The sequence below is a fragment of the Crassostrea angulata genome, chromosome 1 (assembly GCF_025612915.1).
Source record: "Crassostrea angulata isolate pt1a10 chromosome 1, ASM2561291v2, whole genome shotgun sequence".
Classification (NCBI taxonomy): domain Eukaryota; kingdom Metazoa; phylum Mollusca; class Bivalvia; order Ostreida; family Ostreidae; genus Magallana; species Magallana angulata.
The window spans coordinates 16,599,972-16,619,403 of NC_069111.1; the positions used below are offsets into that span (position 1 = coordinate 16,599,972).

The 19,432-nt window shown below is 31.6% G+C and overlaps 1 protein-coding gene across 5 annotated transcripts in view; it reads right to left on the reverse strand.

Annotated features, from left to right (window-relative positions):
- Nucleotides 1-9,369, reverse strand: part of LOC128186279 (uncharacterized) — a 43,494-nt gene extending 34,125 nt beyond the window's left edge. For 4 of the 5 annotated variants that reach the window (XM_052856104.1, XM_052856097.1, XM_052856092.1 and 1 more), the window contains exons 1-5: nucleotides 7,924-8,013; nucleotides 7,708-7,838; nucleotides 5,658-5,784; nucleotides 1,452-1,745; nucleotides 622-753 (exon numbers count right to left, since the gene is read on the reverse strand). In XM_052856104.1, coding sequence (XP_052712064.1) covers nucleotides 622-753; nucleotides 1,452-1,745; nucleotides 5,658-5,784; nucleotides 7,708-7,806 — 652 coding nt within the window. In that variant the 5' untranslated portion in view covers nucleotides 7,807-7,838; nucleotides 7,924-8,013. Of the gene's footprint in view, nucleotides 1-621; nucleotides 754-1,451; nucleotides 1,746-5,657; nucleotides 5,785-7,707; nucleotides 7,839-7,923; nucleotides 8,014-9,350 lie in introns of those variants that run through there. The other variant, XM_052856083.1, reaches the window with a different exon arrangement.
- Nucleotides 9,370-19,432: the final 10,063 nt, after the last annotated feature.

A 19,432-nucleotide genomic window follows, 5' to 3' on the forward strand; every position in this document is an offset into this window, starting at 1 on the left:
TATTGGAATAACAGGAATTCTGATGCCAACTTTAAAGTTCTTTCACAAGAATCAAATAAGTCAAAGATTGAAATTTTCCCCAGTTGAATAGTTCCGTTCCTTAGACTTCATAATCTTTTGTCAGGAACAAGAGGCGTCAAATGCAAACTTAACATAAAAGAAAAATATTGATACAGAAAAAAATGTAAATTTCACAGCGAAATGTATTAAATATTAACCCTTTAAAGTATGAAATTTACGTATTAAAAAGTACAGTTTTTTACAACAGTGTTAATTTAACACATGACTGTTTAAAATATACAGATCAATGTGTAAATTCTACATTTTCAAGTGTAAAATTTAAAGATAAAACAGGGAAAAGATTACTTAAATTGTAAAATCAATATATTCAAGTGTAAAATTTTCACATTAAAGTGTATATCTTACAGATAAAGTGCAACATACATCCTCTATAACTCAATGTAAGATTCCTAGTTCTAATCTTCATAACTCCTAATCAATACTTTGATTTAAATAATCACATGAATATATAAACAGGAATGACATCGTTAAAGAGTTACGTGTAGCGTATGTTATTATAAAAAAAGTCAAAATGAGGCAATATATTTTCAATATTCTCACTTAGGTAACATGCCCGATTTCTGTGGTAAGAATCATTGTTGCAGACACAGGTCTGAGACAACGAGGAACAAACCAAGTTCTTCAGTAGGTCACACTCTTTAGAACTGTTGCACGGATCGTCTAAGTCTAAAACTAATCGAACAAAAAAAATAATAGTTCCAAGCATTAAAAAATTACTTTTATTTGTTTCTTCATGTGTACAATATCAGTTAGATATGTGTGAATATGTAAATTTTCCCAACCACATAAAGACTTGCCGGTCGGAAATTAAAGGATTTAGCTAGTTTTGGGTTCATTTATCTTAGTAGTAAACAAAATTTGAATGGCGTGCAATGAAATATAAATTATGTGATGTTATGATTGACTCAGTAAACAGAAACTAATAAAAATGACGCAAGAGTAAATACATTGTTGAGAATGGACAAATCGTAAGAATAAAACACCATCTTTTTTTAAACCTTGTATGATCATGTGCATTTGTTTAAAATGCAATTGTATTTGAAATACCCATTCACGACATATATTGATTGTCATACAGTTTTATTGTTCTTAAGAACATAAATATATGATTTCCGATCGTCTGCATTTAATTTCCTTACATTTCATTAAAAATGACAGTCGTTAATACTGTAACAATTGTTTATCGTTTGTGCTTTGAAAGTGACCTCGGAAACACTTTACATATGCTTGCTTTTTCATCATCATCATTGAAAAAATTCATATCTCAAAGTTTTCCAACTCTTAGTGTCCTTTTCATTTACTATTTACTGACCTTGAATGATGATGGCATAAATGTAATTAGGAAATGAACACTGAAAAAACATACTAACCTCCAATCGTGTCCAGAGTAACGTTATTCCCAGTGCACCATCCGTCATTTATGCGAACCTGAATCTCATAAACACCATCATCCTCAAAGGTGACATTATTTACCACCAGCTCTGGAAACGGAATATTTTTACTACCAAGAAACTTCGGATCGTTTATATCAATTATTCCAGTTAAACATGACCATCTAGACTCCAGTGCTTCATCAAAGTATGAGTATATAACAGCTTTAAATGTCAAAGATGTTCCGATATGTGTAGCGATTAATTCTGGTGAAAGAATCACGACTGGACATCCTATGGTTGAAAAGAAGAAATAGGACCATAAAGAATATAAATGCATGTATTAAACTAAATGCATAAACAATGGAACAAATGTGAAATTCATGATAAACAAGATAAATGCACTCCAGCAAGATAACTCAAACATTTCAATATTACATATCAAAATGTACTTCAGCCAAGATAGTCAAATTGTAAAGGATATTTAGCTTTTCCTTAGAACAGGTTTACTCCTTTTGTCGTTAAATACTGAAAATTTTCTATGATGGCATATCTCTGCCCCTTGTGTGAAAGTTATTTTTCTATTAATTATGTCATCATGCAGGATACACAGGGCGAAAAACCATCTTTAAGCAAGTCCTTAAAGGTGACTTTAAGGTGACTTAAAGGAGCTTAAAGGAGCTTAAAGGCTATACAACCTTTAAGCCACCTTTAAGCATCTTTAAGTGGCATTACGCTCTCTTTACACTGCCTTTACACTATCTTTAAGTGGCCTTTAAGTCAATATTGATCAAGCTGAACAATAAAAACATATATTAAATGCAAAAGCTCTTTTATAGAGATGGGAGGGGGTCATCCGAGTGATAATATAATTTCCAAGGAAGGGGGGGGGGTGTTCCAGGCGGTTTTAATCGTCGCTCCATTAAACGCAGATCGCTATCATCAGCACCGCTCCGATGGACACAGATTGCCGTTATAAAATTCTTTATAATTTTTTGGGGGTTTCAAAATTATTGTAGGGATGAGCGCAGTATCTGTATCTTAATATGTGCATAAAACTAATTAAAGTATATTCGTTTTCTATTATAAATTAATCGGTGAAAAATATCTCTCTCTCTCTCTCTCTCAGTTCATCCGGTTATTAAACAAAATAAAGATAATGAACCAAAAATGCATGATTTAATTTGTTAATCGGTTTAAGGTTTGTATTTTTTTTTTCAATTTTCATTATTTCTAACTCTAGATCTGCTAGGTACATGTTAAAGATGAAAAGACTCTCAACTGCCTTTGTTATATCGGGCAGGATATTACTGCTTTGATTGTCTAGACATAGTTTTGTTCGTTTGTGTATATCTAATTAGAGTCTATTGTTTGTCCAACTTAAGAAAACCCCTGGAACTAACACAGAATATACAAGATATACACAACAGTTGTGTCGTGTGCCCAGGTGCATGTTTGTGTATATCTAATTAAAGTCTAGTGTTTGTCCAACTTAAGAAAACCCCTGGAACTAATACAGAATATACAAGATATACACAACAGGTGTGTCGTGTGCCCAGGTGCACGTCAGGGTTTCTAAAGGCGTTGAATCTTAGTATGTACGAGTATACGATAAGTTTAGTGAATAAAAGTTAATTTACATTTGTAATTCATTTTCAAAGTATCATTTCCTAGCTCTGGGTTTCAAAGATGTTACGTCTACAAATTAACGATACATGTGTGTAAGAGTAAAATCTTGAGGCTCATTAATTAATGTACCGGTGATCATAAATAGGGGTTGATTATTTAAATATATGTATAAGGGTAAATATGTCAAATATACCCGGCCTGGCACATCATACAATTGTATGTACAAGTCATTTGCAATTGCCACATGCAGTAAATACGTCACCGGTAATTGGTAATTTTGTTTGTTATAGAATTGATAGTTTATAAATCATGTACATACAATTACATGTAAATATTTAAACATATTGGAACGGCGCCGCGATCATGAAAACCGGGAAATTGCGGGAAATTGAACAAATACCCTAATAGTATCAATGCATTTAATAAAAGAAATGATTTCATTTTCTTTCTTACATGTTTATAGCTATAAATAAGATTAACGTATATCTACTCGGTTTAAATTTATTAACTACATGTAAGAAAGCCTACTATAGTGAACCTAACGGTTTCCATTTAGGTATAATATATTTTTGTTCACTGAAGACCAAGTTCCGTATTTCATTCTAAATACATGCATACATGTAATTTATAAATTAGATATAATTGATTGTTACAAACTGAATGGTTTGTCAAAATCTTTTCAAGTAAAGACATTCAATACAGTGATTCAATATCCACTGATATATAGGATATAAAAACGCTCTTATATATGTAAGTTGGCGTGGCGCAGAGGATGTGTGGTGATGCTAGTATTCTAAGGGTCCCGGGTTCAATTCTCGCCGTGGCCGGGTTTTTTTGGGTTTTTTTTTCAATTTTCTTTCTAGAACAAAAACCGTTTTAATACCTTTTCTTTCATAAAGTTAATACATTTTGTTGGAAATTAAGCACAATATTGAATTAATTTTTTTAATGGCTTAAAGGTGGCTTAAAGGTAGCTTAAAGGTGGCTTAAAGAAGTTTGGACATTAAGGATCTATAAATTGTCCTTAAAGGTGGCTTAAAGGTGGCTTAAAGATAGTCTTTAAGCTGCCTTTTAGCCATCTTTACGCTTTCTTTCAGCCACCTTTAAGCAATACATATAGCTTAAAGGTAGCTTAAAGGTGGCTTAAAGATCGTCTTTAAGCTACCTTTAAACACCTTTAAGCTATCTTTAAGGAGGACTTAAAGATGGTCATTCATCCTGTGATAAAGATGTTGACATGCGAGAAAGTTATGTCAACATGCAACATAACTATGTTGACATGCAAGAAAACTGCAATCAAATAAGCGTTATAAAAATCTCAAATATCGCCAACAAGTGACATCAAAGATGCTAGATACGCTATCTATTGATGTCAACATGCAACTTATCTATGTTAACATGCAACTTCTTTATGTCGACATGCAACTTATTTCTGTCGACATACAACTTATTTATGTTGACATACAACTTAGAATGTGCATGTCAACATATTTATCTCGCATGTAAACATAACTAAGTTGCATGTCAACATATTTATCGCATGTCAACATACGTAAGTTGCATGTTAACATAAATAAGTTGCATGTCGACATATAAAGGTAGAATTTAGCATCTTGGATGTCACAGGTGGGCGATATTCGAGATTTTGTATAATTCTTATCTGATTGCAATTTTCTTGCATGTCAACATAGTTATGTTGCATGTTGACATAATTATCTTGCATGTCAACATAATTATCTTGCATGTCGACATATTTGATAGAAAAATAACTTGCACACAAGGGGCAGAGATATGCAACCATACTCAACAAAGAAAATGTTAAAATTTGAAACATCTGCGATAAATAGTTAATTGACTCATTGAGTATTGACTGGACTAAACAAAAACATTAAAACAAATTTTTTCTGCTATCTAACTGTGCGTGATTTTTTCTCTTTTAATGAAATATGTAAAAATGTGATTAACTTATAGTCCGAAAAATTCCCATACAAAAGTATTCTACTATTTTTTTTTTATCTTATCTACATGTTTCCGACCATTGCAAACACTATTGTTCGAAAAAGATATATAACCATTGGTGTTAATACTTACTTGAGCATCAATACAAATCAAATTAAATATTTACCTATGAAACAAGTTATAACAAACTATAAACATTGTCTTACCACATGGCTTCTGTATTAATTTAGTAGAACTATAATCTTAAGTTTTATCTTTAAGTGCTTAAATGACTTTCATTTTTTTAATATTTTTCTTCTTCAGATAAAGATATCCATGTCCATATAAAATCAATACGAAAGTCCCTATTGACATATCAGTCATATTATTTTTAACAGACACTATTTTTTTTATAATACAACTTTCTTTCAACAAAATGTAAAAAGCTGATTAAAACCTTATCAGCAGAATATTTAGAACATATTGTTATTCTCCAAAGATGATTTAATTTGCATTAGTGAAATTTCGCATCGTAACATTTATCATAATCTTGTTACGGATATCGCTAAAAGACCACATTTATTCCAATCTGATGTAATTATTTGGAAAGGTTTTTTTTAATGTTAACTATAAACTCACTGGAACTGTCAGCAGCAATCATTATTTCTGCCGTCGTAGTTGGAGGCAAAATCGTAGTAATTGTAGAACTCCCATTAGTGATTTCTAAAGTCGATTCCGCCACATCTTGTGTGCTTAAAGTAGAAATCTGTAAAACAGAATCATTTTTAATTGTTTTTAGCTCACCTGAGCTGAAGACCCCTTTGATCTATTCTGGTCAAAATTTGTCCGGTTTTTTTTTGTCGCCGTTGTCGTTCCTGTCGTCGTAAAAAATCATATTTCTTCTCCGGAACCCATAAGACAATTTTATCTAAACATGGAACAAATCATTCTTGGGGCAGAACTTTTATTTTTGATCAACTGAAGGGCAAGTTCTTCTTCAAAGATGGTTTAAATGCGTTTAACAATTTTAGAAATCAATATAATTTAGAGTCTATATGGCCTTCCCCAATTGAACAGTTGTTCACATTTGGTGCTCATTTGTCTCTATAAAATACATCTCACAGTACAGTTTCTTGTTATATATCTGTTGTTGGTTTTCATTGTAAATAAATGGATGTAATGGACACAAAAAATGTTTTAATGAGAAAATTGTTGGGAGATTTCAAAAGAACTAAAGGGACAAAAAGGTTGTTGGCTTTCAATTACAAAAGATTTGTAATGTAGAATTATTAGTTTCAACACCAATTTTGGAGCCCGCTTGTTTTCTACGTAATTTTCTTTCGTTCATTATGCTTTTTTGGGAGTTGGTGAATTTACTTATATCAACGACAATCAATCGCATCACATCATTTCATTACATGATAATAAGCAAATAAAGCGAAGTTAATCACAGGAAATGGTTATTGAGTAAACAATTACATGATTGTGTAACCTCTTCAAGGTCAATGGAGTTTTATCCAACATCTAATAATTTCATGGAATTTGAAGTCTTTTTATTATCGATGGTGAACATTTGTCTCACTTTGGAAATGATATTTTGCACAATGTCCAAGAACATAAAGTATGGCGAAAGTGGGCCACACCCATGGCCTGAAGCAACGCTCACCCAATTTTTATTTATAACAATGTGGCGAATATTGCGTGGCTTCATACTAATTTCACAAGATTTTGCTGATTATCAGTTTACCCAGTACCAGCAAATATACAAATGTAGGCATACAAGGCCATGTCTAATGTAATGTAATGTAATGTAAAGTAAGGTCCATTTGATGATAATGAAAGATTCGCCTTTGGGCAAATCTTAAAGACATACCGTAATGTTAAATGGAGGTCTAACTTTTGTATTAGTCCGCATGAATAATTTAATGTAATTAATGGAAAATTAATAATAATGTAATGTTTTATAATGATAATGTATGTTAAATGATTTACATTCTTTTACTATTTAAAGGGGCATGGTCACGATTTTGGTCAAATTTTATTTTTATGTTTTTATTATTTACAATGCTTCAGAAATGCGTTTCTAAAGATCAAATTTAATTTTTAGAGTCATTCGTAGAGTTATAAGTAAGATACAGGAATTACAATTCTATGTCATGCAAACAAAGCTCGTGCCCTGTTTTTGTTTACATAGGTTCAAAATACCAGTAAACAATCTTTTTCCAGCTTATTTGTCTATCTTTTTATTTATTTTAAACATAGATAAACTGTTCCTAACGTTTAACACATTCGTTTTAGGTTTAAAACTGAAATTTTTACTTCAATGGCCAAAATGTAAACAAGCGCTTTGTTTACATAGCGAAGAAAATCAAGCTCTGTCACTCGCTTATAAATCAACAAATAACACACAACTTCGGTTGCCTATTTAAAATGCCTTTCTGAAGCATTATTAACATTAAAATCGGAAAAATAATTTTTGACCAAAATCGTGACCATGCCCCTTTAAATGAAATATAATGTAATGTAATTTATAACTATAATGGGACAGTCCTTCTGTGTAAAGTGGTCCAAATTTAGACCGTGGCCTGTCTCGCCAACAAAAAACTACTAGTATATAGTACTTTATCTACTCACTTCTTGTTGTCTTTAATAATATTAATTTTGTAAAATGATAGTTTAAAACATTTACCTCTTTTGAAGATTGGGCATTCAAGACAGAAATGCATTGCAAAAGGACTAACAAAATAAGCACAATGAGTTTCTTCTGAAAAAATCTAAATGGCGCCATACTGTCCAGGATGGATGTCCACTACATTGAAACTAAAATATACAAAAAGGAAAAAAAATTGGAATAATAGTTGTTTTGAAACCCCCTAAAGAAAACCAAAAATTCAATTTTTTTTACCTTTGTTAGAAATGGGGCGTCTGTTTCCAACAATGTTCAAGTTCAATAATGGTTATCGTTAAATTACGTATCGATTTATGACTTTTTAAAAGTAATCAAAATTTTAAAATGTGCTTTGGATAAAAAGAATATGACCTGCACGGTGGAAAATCTGAAGAGACTTTCATCAAATATCAATATACGATATATGGTAATGTCTTCTGCATTCAGTATTCATATAGACTTTAAACTATCGAAACACATATCGATTTCAGCAACGTCTATTGAATGTTATGCAATTCCAGAAGTATGTAAAGAAATTAAATATCGTATAAATAACAAAATCTGTTCAAATCTAGTTCCTGGTCTGTGCAAAATATTTGATTAAGTTTAAAACTGAACCTTTCAGGTAAATAGAGATTTATAAAGATATGTATTGGTTTATCTGCCTTTTGCGTGTCTTTTAATTGGCAAACACATCCTATTTAAGAAGTTATTCAAACATAGAAAAACTTGGAACCGTTTACGATTTCTAAACTTTGCATTGATATTTTAAAACTGCTTTAACAATGATTGTTATTGATAAAGAAACTGACGAGACTTAAATCTACATGATCCGCGATCCACTTCTAATCAGGTTCAATAACGAAGTCTACGAATATGGGTTTCTCCTACTTTTAAAAACTGCTTTCAATTTTACTGTTTTGATACTAAAATAAAACTTTTTACATCAACAAAAATGTTTGCATCGGTCCTCAGTGTATTTTTTAATATTAAATATTGATTTTGCGCTGGCTATATATTTAAGAAATAAACAGCAATGTTAAAAGGTTTATTAAGTTATACACTAGCAGGAATTTTCACGAAACTTTCGTAATATATGACCTAAGTGTATTCCCAAGAAAGGGACATCCTAAGATCAACTGAATTTCTTACTATAAGTTATATGTTTGATAACGAGAAGACTCCTTCCTTAAATGAGTTTTCATATCTCTTTTGTTCGGAGTAGTCAAGAAAAACCTTTTAAGGATGTAGCAGGCCTTAAGATATTTCAAAATACCTCAATAGCCTTTGCCAAATCTTGATCTCTGGCTCTACACATCCCTACCCACAATTTCAAAGTCTCATTTTCATATTTAGAAAATTCTATGATCGGCGCCTAGTGCTTCCTGCATTTTACTATTATCAATACATTACATTAACGAATTTTTGAAATGTTCAAACTGTTGAATAGATGTTCTCCTGTTAATTTTTTTTTTGCATTGCTACACAATATATTTTATCAATTTATGAGTGAGAGAAGGACGGACAATGAACAAACTACTAAATTATCTATTCGAAACGTAGCCTGTTAGGTTACTTGTTTTAATATTTAAACATTTCTAGATTTTAATATTGTCATTTAAATAAACACCGAACAATAAAAAAAGAAAGAAATTTATACCGACCTCTGAATATTGTTGTGTAACTATGTATACTACCCGACTACAAAATCTTTACCTTTTAATTTGTCGGCCAACCCAGCAAGGTATCAATTACTTCAGGGGTATTCTTTGGTACAAAGCCAAATGTTTTTTAAAATGAAATTTAGTCTACTTTTCATAACATTTGATGTACTGAATATAAAATATGTTTATTTTTTTTTTTCAGAATAGTTTTGTCTTTATCTATTCAGTTTCTGTATTTGTTACCTACACATTATTCCTCTAAACAACTTTAGATGACACAAAAAAGCTATAAAGTCTAACAAAATGGGAAAAAGGGGTAGTTCCCGCGAAACACGATATTTGTCTCCTTTGTAAGATCCGATTGTACAATACATAAAATGCTGTTATGCCAGTTAAATTTTATGCATTTAATAAAAAGAAAGAGAATGGAAAGAGAAAAGACCTCACCCAACGTTTGGGCTTCTTGTGTTTCTTACCTATTCTTATTCTAACATAAAATAAGATTCTTTGACAAAAAAAAAGATTCCTGGAATCGATATGAAATTATAATTTGCAATTAACACGGATATCATCAAATCGCTAAATTTATAGTGTGATGACCAAAGACGGACTTAGAACGACACCCAAGGCTTTGTTCTTAACCCACTGAGTACACTAAAAACTTTGGCTATTTTTGCCACTATTTATTCATGCAAGTATAGTTCCACTCATTTTGATGCTTTATTTTAAATGTAAGTGTCCATATTTTTCCTCATATGGAATTTTTTTCTCTTTGAGGAAAGAAAAATAATAGCCTTTCATATTTCTACCAATGCCGCCTCTTTTGTCTTTTTACAAAATAAAGGACATATCGGCAATTTTTCGATTGGCATTTTAAAAAATAGTGCACGACTGTCCCTTTAAGAATTGTTACACCGCCTGCACAAAAATGAAGCCAACTCTTCTCTCTGCAGTGCGCACGGTTGCATCTAGAAGTATCTGTATATCGAAACTAAAACCGAAACGAAGTAACTTTCAAGGACAGGAAACCATACTCCTTTTTAATGTCATTTTGAAAGTGAAAATTTCCGAAGCCCAACAACCACTTCTTTCTTGTTTTAAATTTTATGTATTAGTCAATTTTTGTATTTTCGACTGAGACATTTAAAAAAAGAAAGCCATCACTATATCTTGAGTCCAATTGCTCACAACTTTGATAAAATAATGCACATTGTTAATTAAAATAAAAATAAATATAGGGATAAAAAAAATGCGTCATTGCTTAAAAGTTAAAACAAGAGGCCCATTGGCAACATCACTCACATGAGAATAATAACTATAATAAAATCAGTTTTATGAAGATAAACCCGCCAGTCAAACTTTTTGTATTTTTTTTTGATTGGATGGTCTTGCGTGTCTTTTTTGTCAACAGCCAATGAAAATTTAATGACCTAAAGCAGTCAGAATCAAATTTGTAAAAAAGGACACAATTTATGATACATTGTTAAACAATTAAATAAACAAAATTAAAGAAGAATCGCGGGAAAATACTGTTTGCATTCTTTGAGTTTATTTGACAAATAAAATGCTTTCTTTGGTGATTTATTCGGCATATGAAGGTAGCGACATTGCAGAAAAAAACCATAACCCGCGTTAGTTGGTTATGTAAATTTTTTCTGTAATGATCGCTTTTGTTTTTAGGATCTCAACTGTTTTGAATATATTAAGGGACTTGCTGTTCGAGGGGGGTCAGGACCACCCACAGGGCCCATAATCTACATAACATTTGATGCCCCTTGATATAAGGAACAAGCATACATATGGTTTAGGAGTCATTATTATATCAGATTCTGAGATATATGGTAATTTTCAATTCCTTGGGGGTGGGGGGGGTGGAGACGACCCCAGGGGTCAGATCTAATAAACCCTATATATTGCCAGTAACAGTCAATATATGATTATGAAAACCCTATATTATTATCTTTGTCCGCTTTCAAGTTACCATTTACAATAGAGTCTACGATTCTTCCTACAAAGTTCAATCTTCGACCCCACATCCTTTTGACACCCCCCTTAGAAATGTTGTTGTTTAACCCAAAATGAGAAAAGTCATACCAGGGTGCACAACTAGATGTGCAGGCCTATCGTATCCTAGAGTTTTGTACAATTTTGTTCAGCCATCTCTGAGAAACAAGTTCAGAGCAGGAAAGAAGAAAAAGAAGACGAAGAATAATATTACATATAATAAGAACCGTACAAAAACAAATTTCATGCGGGAGACTTAATGATAAAGATAAAATAGAGATAGGATCATCAAACATCAATAATTTAAAGATAATTGACACTTTCTGATTCTAAGGGGGTCAGGATGACCCCTTAGGGTCATGACTTACATGCCATAATGATCTGATGTACCATGACCTAAGGAAGAATAATATCTTTGGATTAATGTGGGGATCTCAATGGTTTTTATGATATTGGATAATTTCAAGAAGAGCACTTGGGATCATGACCTATATACCATCTGAAATGCCTTAAACAAAGAAACAATAATATATGTACATGATTTATGATTCAATTTAAGAACCCAGATATAGATCATCTATGTTTTGCAATACTTCCTATTGATATATACATGTATTAGTTTGTGTTTTGTTCTATACTATTTAAGTTCATGACTGTAGTATGGCTAAATCTTATTTTAAATTACATTAAAAAATTGTAAAATCTTATTTTAAATTACATTAAAAAATTGTAAAAAATATGAATTGGAACCCTTACCCCCAAACAAACTCAAATATAAACTGTTGCCCCCCCCCCCCCCCTTAATTGTCGAATGATCTATTTAAATCAAAATATAATTTGGGGTTTAAAAAGTTTTATGAATTGGTAAAAAATGTTACTCTTAAAAAAAATTACATTACACCTTGCATAATTGACAAATGATCTATTGAGCTATGATCAGAAGTCATATTTCTACCTTGGGATCAATAACTAATATTCATTGACAAGTTAAAATTAATAACAAAAAATGATTCAAATTATAAATGTTTATCCTCCAAATCCACACCCCCCCAATCAAACCTGGTTTTATATATTCAGTCTCCTTACATTCTTACATGTGTACAGTAGCAAATTTTAAATCATTTCTTGATTGCTTTTTCTCTCCTAATGCACATTAACATTTTGGAAATTGCTTAATTCACTTTTTAAGATTTATAAACAAAATGTTATATGCATGTGTATTTGCCTATTTTAGGCAATTATAAAGTCTCCTAAACAAAGCAGTTTATCATTAGGCTTGGAATTACCCACATTGATCAAACACTACATATGAATAAGATAAAATACTTTATTATTTCTAGTTCTAGAATGTCATGGTGTCTACAATTTGATGCGCAATGACACAAAGAGCAAAAATAAATTATATGGTTTAGGGATGAGGATCTCAGAAGTTAACAAAGTATACAGTGTATCATCATTTCCTGTTTCATAAGGAGAGGGGGGGGGGGGGTTGACAGCACTTGGGGGTCATGTCATGTACTTTACACCATTTGATGCATCATAATGACATTGGAAGAGATTTTGTATTTTCCTGTTTCATGGGGGCAGAACAGTCCCATAAGGTAATTTAGTTGATGCATTATAATACATTAAGAAAGAAATTCTCCTTCCTTCCCATTATAACTCATATAAAAATGATAAGTTTCTACACTTAATTACATGTTATACACAAATATAATACGAAATTGTTTATACAGGGTCCATATGGGGTCAACTCAATAGTGTAAGTCTGACAATGAAAAAAATAACTTTGGCAATTAAAATGACAGAAACATTACAAGTGCGATAGGATATGTAACGATGATAAGCTTATCTAAATATTAAAAGAGGATGATACATTATACTGTTCAAAGGAGATCACTTATTTAGAAAGTGAAAGTAATACTTATGTATGCTGGCGTCTCATTATAATGTGCTACTACATGTATTATGCTTACCTATATTGGTCAACTCATAATAATAATAATCCAATAAAAGCACAATAATAAATTCCTTTACCTGATCATCACAAAAGAAATGTTTATGCATGTTAACTAATTTTTTTCTGCAACACATACATGTATGTATACACCACGTGAAACCCACCTTATCGAAGAGCTGGGTAAAACTAGTACCTGCTAATGATACCTGGAGACCTGCGTTGTGTAAGTAACTTCAGACAAAGATGAGTTATTTGTAACATGCATTGTATTTATATGAGCTATTCTTCAAAACCCTTTGCACTATTTTATTAGGTAAATAACAGCTTGATGATGGGGAAGGACACCTGCATATTGTGATGTATACTTTCTATTGAAATAAACAATAAAGTATTAATATAATATTCACCCCCAAAATAATGTAACATAACATTGAAGCGCAATGGGTAAGAGCATTTACATTTCTGTAAAAGCACTGGGGTCCAAGGTGTATTTTTGGTAATTTTACTATTGATATAAATGAAGTTTCATGGGGAGGGGGAGGGGTCTGGATCCTTCACTCCCACCCCTTCTCTAAATCTGTGCTCACGATGATGTATACATGTAGGCACACTGAGGCAAATCTAAAGCCGGCAACCGCCACGGGGACGGGGCATATCATTTAATTTTAATTTTGTTTGTAATATTTATATAGATCATTATACTTTCTATGACATGAAATGTTAAGATTATTGATTAACTGAAAATTCACTGCAAGCAGATCAACCCCAAAGTGCACATAAAGTGCTGCTCGTGTGTATTATCATATGGGAAGGGTTCTCATCCATCAGTTATGAAAATTATAATTTTTAAATGTATTACCAGAGCTTGCATGTGGCCTTCATTTTTAATTAAAGTGGTACAAAACAGTGTTACTTAGGGGCAAACATTTGGTGCGGGTATTACTGTCTAATAACAGCATCTAGTTTAGATTTTCATTTAAACTAAGCAACAAAATTTAAATTTCTACAAAATTTTAGATAACAAATCAGTAAAATCTAGTTATACCCGGTGCAAGCAAAGTTAAGAGGGGTATATAGAACTCACAGTTACCGTCAGTCCGTTCTTCTGTCCATATGTTTGTCTGTCTGTGCAATCGTGTCCGGTTCATATCTTTCTTAAAGAGAAATATAAGAAATTCTTCAAAGATTGCTTATTACTTGAGGATGTGTTAATATGATTTTGACTGAAGGTCATTTAAGCAACTTCCAGGTCACTCGAAGAAAAAGTACAAAATGTATGTCCGGTCTATATCTTTCTTACGGAAAACATTGGAAGTTCTTACTTTACACAAAGATTGCTTATGACTCGAGGTTGTGTCATAAAAATCAAGCTTATTTGGACAAGTTTTAGGTCACTGGAAGGAAAAGTTCAAACTTTGTGTCCGATGTATTATAAATCATTGAAAGTTCTTTACTTAACAGAAAGATTGCTTATGACCAGAGGGTGTGTCATGATTTAAGGTAATTTGAGCAAGTTCAAGGTCAGTGATATTTGACAAGGGTCAATGTTTGCAGCATGTACTAAACAAAAGATTGATGAGTGATGAGTGATTCAAAACAGAAATTTTATGAGTAATTAGATATCCTTGCATGACATCAGTCAAGTCACTAGACGCAGTGTGAACTAGAAATACAATACAGTTCTACACATCCTACTTAGTTAACTTTTGACAATATGATATGTTAGAGTGAATGTTGAACAAATGCATGAATACATTAACATAGTTTCATGTATAATGGAATATTCATTTTAAGGTTTCATAATTCAATTAAAATTCAGGAAATTTATTCAATACGACTGTTTCGAATGCATCCATTCTTGTCATTCAATGACAAGCACTGCTACAGAAAATGTCACAGAATTGAAATTTCTGTGAATTACGTACATAACGATAATGTTTTAAAAAATATATATCTATTTTTAAGGCATATGGTAATAATGACTGCTGCTGTTTTCAGCAAGCCAAGGGTTCTTTGAAGATGAATAGATTGTCCACAATATATTCTGAAAAATGTTCCCATTCAGAATAAGATCGTGTGTAAGTCTCAAGTAGCTAGCTAAATTAAGCATCATTTCGGAAAGAAAATACCAATGACTCTGTTAGGAAATTGTTCTGAGCGCAAACTGGACTTCAATTTATTGATAATGCGTGTGTTCCTTATTGTGGAAAAAAAATGTTTGAAGTCGATGCACCTTAAACGCTAGGCTTTTCTTACTGCGAAATAAGGATAACACAGTTTGATAGAAAATATTACATGTACAAGTCCTGTTGCGATTTACAAAAAAATAAATGCGTTTAACTTGCATATTTCAGATACTATTATAATGATATGCATTACAGAATAGATTTATGGGTTAAAAATTACACATTGAAGGAATACAGTTTGAAATGCTTAAATTGGGAGAAAATTTCAAATGCTGACAGCTTTTCTTTCAGCTTGTTAATTAGGGAAAAGCTCATTGAAATAAGATACTAAACGTATTGATACATACTAAATAAACTTTGCTCTATTAAAAAGAAATACTGTGGTTGTTCTGAATGAAATACTCAGACTTCTTTACATGAAATTATATGTTTTGTTGGATTTATTGCGTGAAAAGTAATCCTGTTTTTGGTTTTTTATAAGTAGGGATGATTTCAAGCATATACTCATTTGACGGTACTTGTATTTGTTCAAATCACTAAATGTTTCTCTTAGCTTTGGAAAGAGTTAATTATGAAGGCTGCAGATTTGATTTCGAAATTGCCTCCTTTGTAAATATCTAGCAAAAAGTTAATTTTTTTTCTGTCTGCCTGTATGTGTTGTATACCTCTGAAGATATTAGTTGGGTTTAAACTTAGCACTGATATTGGATAATTGTGTTTGTAAAATAAAGTTATAAAAACCCAGGGTGTGGGATTTCATATTATGATTATTAGTTTTGTGTAATAAATCTCTCTTGTTTGACTTGATAGTCTGATAATTTCATGATAAACAAGTTGTGGGAATAGCTCCATACATACTGTAAATACACGTATGCATGGTTAAAAAAAAGTGGAGATCATCTAAGCTTTTAGGAAATGATTCTCAAAATTGGATGAATCTAAAATGTCAAAACCCTGCTGAGATCATGTATACTGGGTCTTGGTGAAACTTTGGACAGCTCTTGAAATATCCATTTTCAGATAGAGACTGACCGTTCGATATTATTTTATTATTATAAATACCAAATAAATTGAGTTTGAAAAAGATGGAAATGTAAGATACCATCTAAACAGTAGATTAGGCGCTTGCAATAGGGAAAAGGAACATGTGAACACTAGGTCTACCGAACAAGATAAGGTAAGAAAGAATGAAAACATTACTAAAGAATAAGAAAGAACAGTATTAGTGTGTTCTAGCTACAACTAAATTTTGCTTAATTTATCTTAGCTAAGTAATTGCTCTTTTTCATCAAATTATGCATTCTTTCAGGACTGCTAATAAATGCAACAATCTATTTCACATAAATGGAATGCATATTTAACATTTCAGATTGCCAAAGAGCTATTTCTTGCGGAATTTCGTTCATTGGAACAATTTTCAGGGTGCTTTATGTATCCATCCGGAATACTCAGATGTGCTTCATACATATCCGTAATTTTATAGACAGTTTGCATACAAATCGGATAACCAGTTCACAGGTGTCGTACATGTATATGCACCACTATTCCGCATGATCCAGACGGTAGCAAAAATCCAAATTTGTACAAAGGGTAAAATTACAGATTTTCAGAAAATAATAAGTAAAAGGCTTTTAAGGGGATTTTATATATATATATATATATATATATATATATATATATATATATATATATATATATATATATATATATATATATATATATATATATATATATATATATAAAACTTAAATAAATGAAAACACAAAGATCGAGTAAAACATAAGCGCTTTCATTTTCTTCAGATGTAACGGCGTCTTCAAGTCTCTGAATGACGTCATATTTCCCCGTATTTTTAAATATTAAAATACTAATAATAACAGATTATATAACACGGTTAAAACATGAATAAAACATATAGAATACTCAGAGGTTACATTAAGCTATTCAATTTAGGTTTAAAAGTTCTTATAAAATGTTTTTCTTTATCACGCCTTTCAACAGTGTTAGAATTGTACATTTTATAGAACGGAAAAACAGTAAATGATTTTTTTCCGCACAGGTCCAGGTGTTCACTAACTTTTAGTTTGCGGTATTCCGGTTGGTTGATGTGCTGTTTGTGAATTCGGATTCTTTTCCGTAAGGTACTTCCCGTTTCTCCAATATATAGTTCCCCGCAACCTGAGCACGTGATTACATATAATAGATTTCTGGTTTGACACGACATGTTGTTGTTAACGATAAACTGTTTCCCACCAAAATTGAAATGATGTCCTTGTTTGATATAGGGACAAGTTCCACATCGCGAATCCTGGCATTTAGTAACTTTAAACTCCGATTTTTCTTCGAAATTGGATTTAGTAAGGATGCGTCGAAGATTCTTCGGCTGTCTTTTGCTGTTTATAAATTTTTGTTTTTTAAATATCTTCGCCATTGTTTCATCAGTCTTCAAGACGTCGTTCAGATGGTGAACAATTGGGGCGATATTTGTATTTCTGGGATTATGGGTGGTAACCAGTGGTAATATCTTCGATTTTTTACTGTTGTTTTGAACGGGATTGAGGATCTTCTTTCTGTCTAATTTCATGGTTTTTTCAATAGCATCGTCAATAATTTTATCCGGATAAATTTGTTTCTTTAGATACTTTTTTAATTCCTGTAATCTCTGTATTTTGACAGACTCGTCGTTAACGATTGTGCATATTCGTCTAGACAGGTTATACGGTATTGCTCTTTTCGTATGTCGTTGATGACATGAGTTGAAGTGTAAATACTGATGAGTATCCGTAGGTTTGTAGTATACATCCGTCATAATGACTTCGTCTTGTTTGGTCAACAAAATATCTAAAAATGAAATTCTATTCAGGCTTTCGTCCGCTGTAAATTTGATATCTGGATTAAGTTCATTCAATATATTTTTAAAAACTGACAGATTGTTGTCTCCGGAATTCCAAACAATAAAACAGTCGTCCAGGTACCTTTTCCAGTACTTTGTTATATACATTTCCGTCTCTTCGTTAAATAATCTATTAATTTCTTTATACATTTTCTCTTCAAGGTATCCTAATGTAAGAGTAGCATATGTTGGAGCCATTTTTCTTGGATATATATATATATATATATATATATATATATATATATATATATATATATATATATATATATATATATATATATATATATATATATATATATATATAAATCCAAAATGAGTAAAGTTAATCCACACAAGTAATAAATAATAAAAAATAACAGAAAGCCGATTCAAAGCTCTACTTGTTTCATTACAATCTTCAGGACTTTTGAACAATCACCATAGATACATAAGATACATACATTTCAAATGATCATTGTGACGTTATATAACATCAAGTATATGTTGCGCTTTTCAGTGTTCATTATGACGTCATAGTATAAGCGTTTTGTAATAGTACGGTAAAAACATATAATATATTCAAATATTCTATAATTGTACAAGAAAAACATAAAATATATTCAAACATTCATAATTATAATGCATTCAGTTTTGGTTTATATAATGAAATGAAATGTTTTTCTTTTGTTTCACGCTCTTTTTCGGTTGTTGCTTTATAAAATTTATAGATAGGACACACTGTAAAGTTTGGAAAAATGTTCTTGGCACAGTTTCTGAGATGTCCGCTAACAGCCGTGCACTGGTATTTTGTTTCACGAATTTGTTGTCGGTGAACGGTCATTCGATGTCTGAGGGTATCCCCGGTTTGACCAATATAGTTTTCTCCACATCCTGCACATGTTATAACGTAGATTAGATTGGAACTTTCACATGTAATTGAAGAATGTATATTAAAATTTCTGCCGTTTTTGAACTTGAATTGGTGGCCTTCTTGTAGGTAAGGGCAGGTTGCACATCTTGGCTTCTGGCATTTACGCACATCTGGTGTTTCTTCGATATT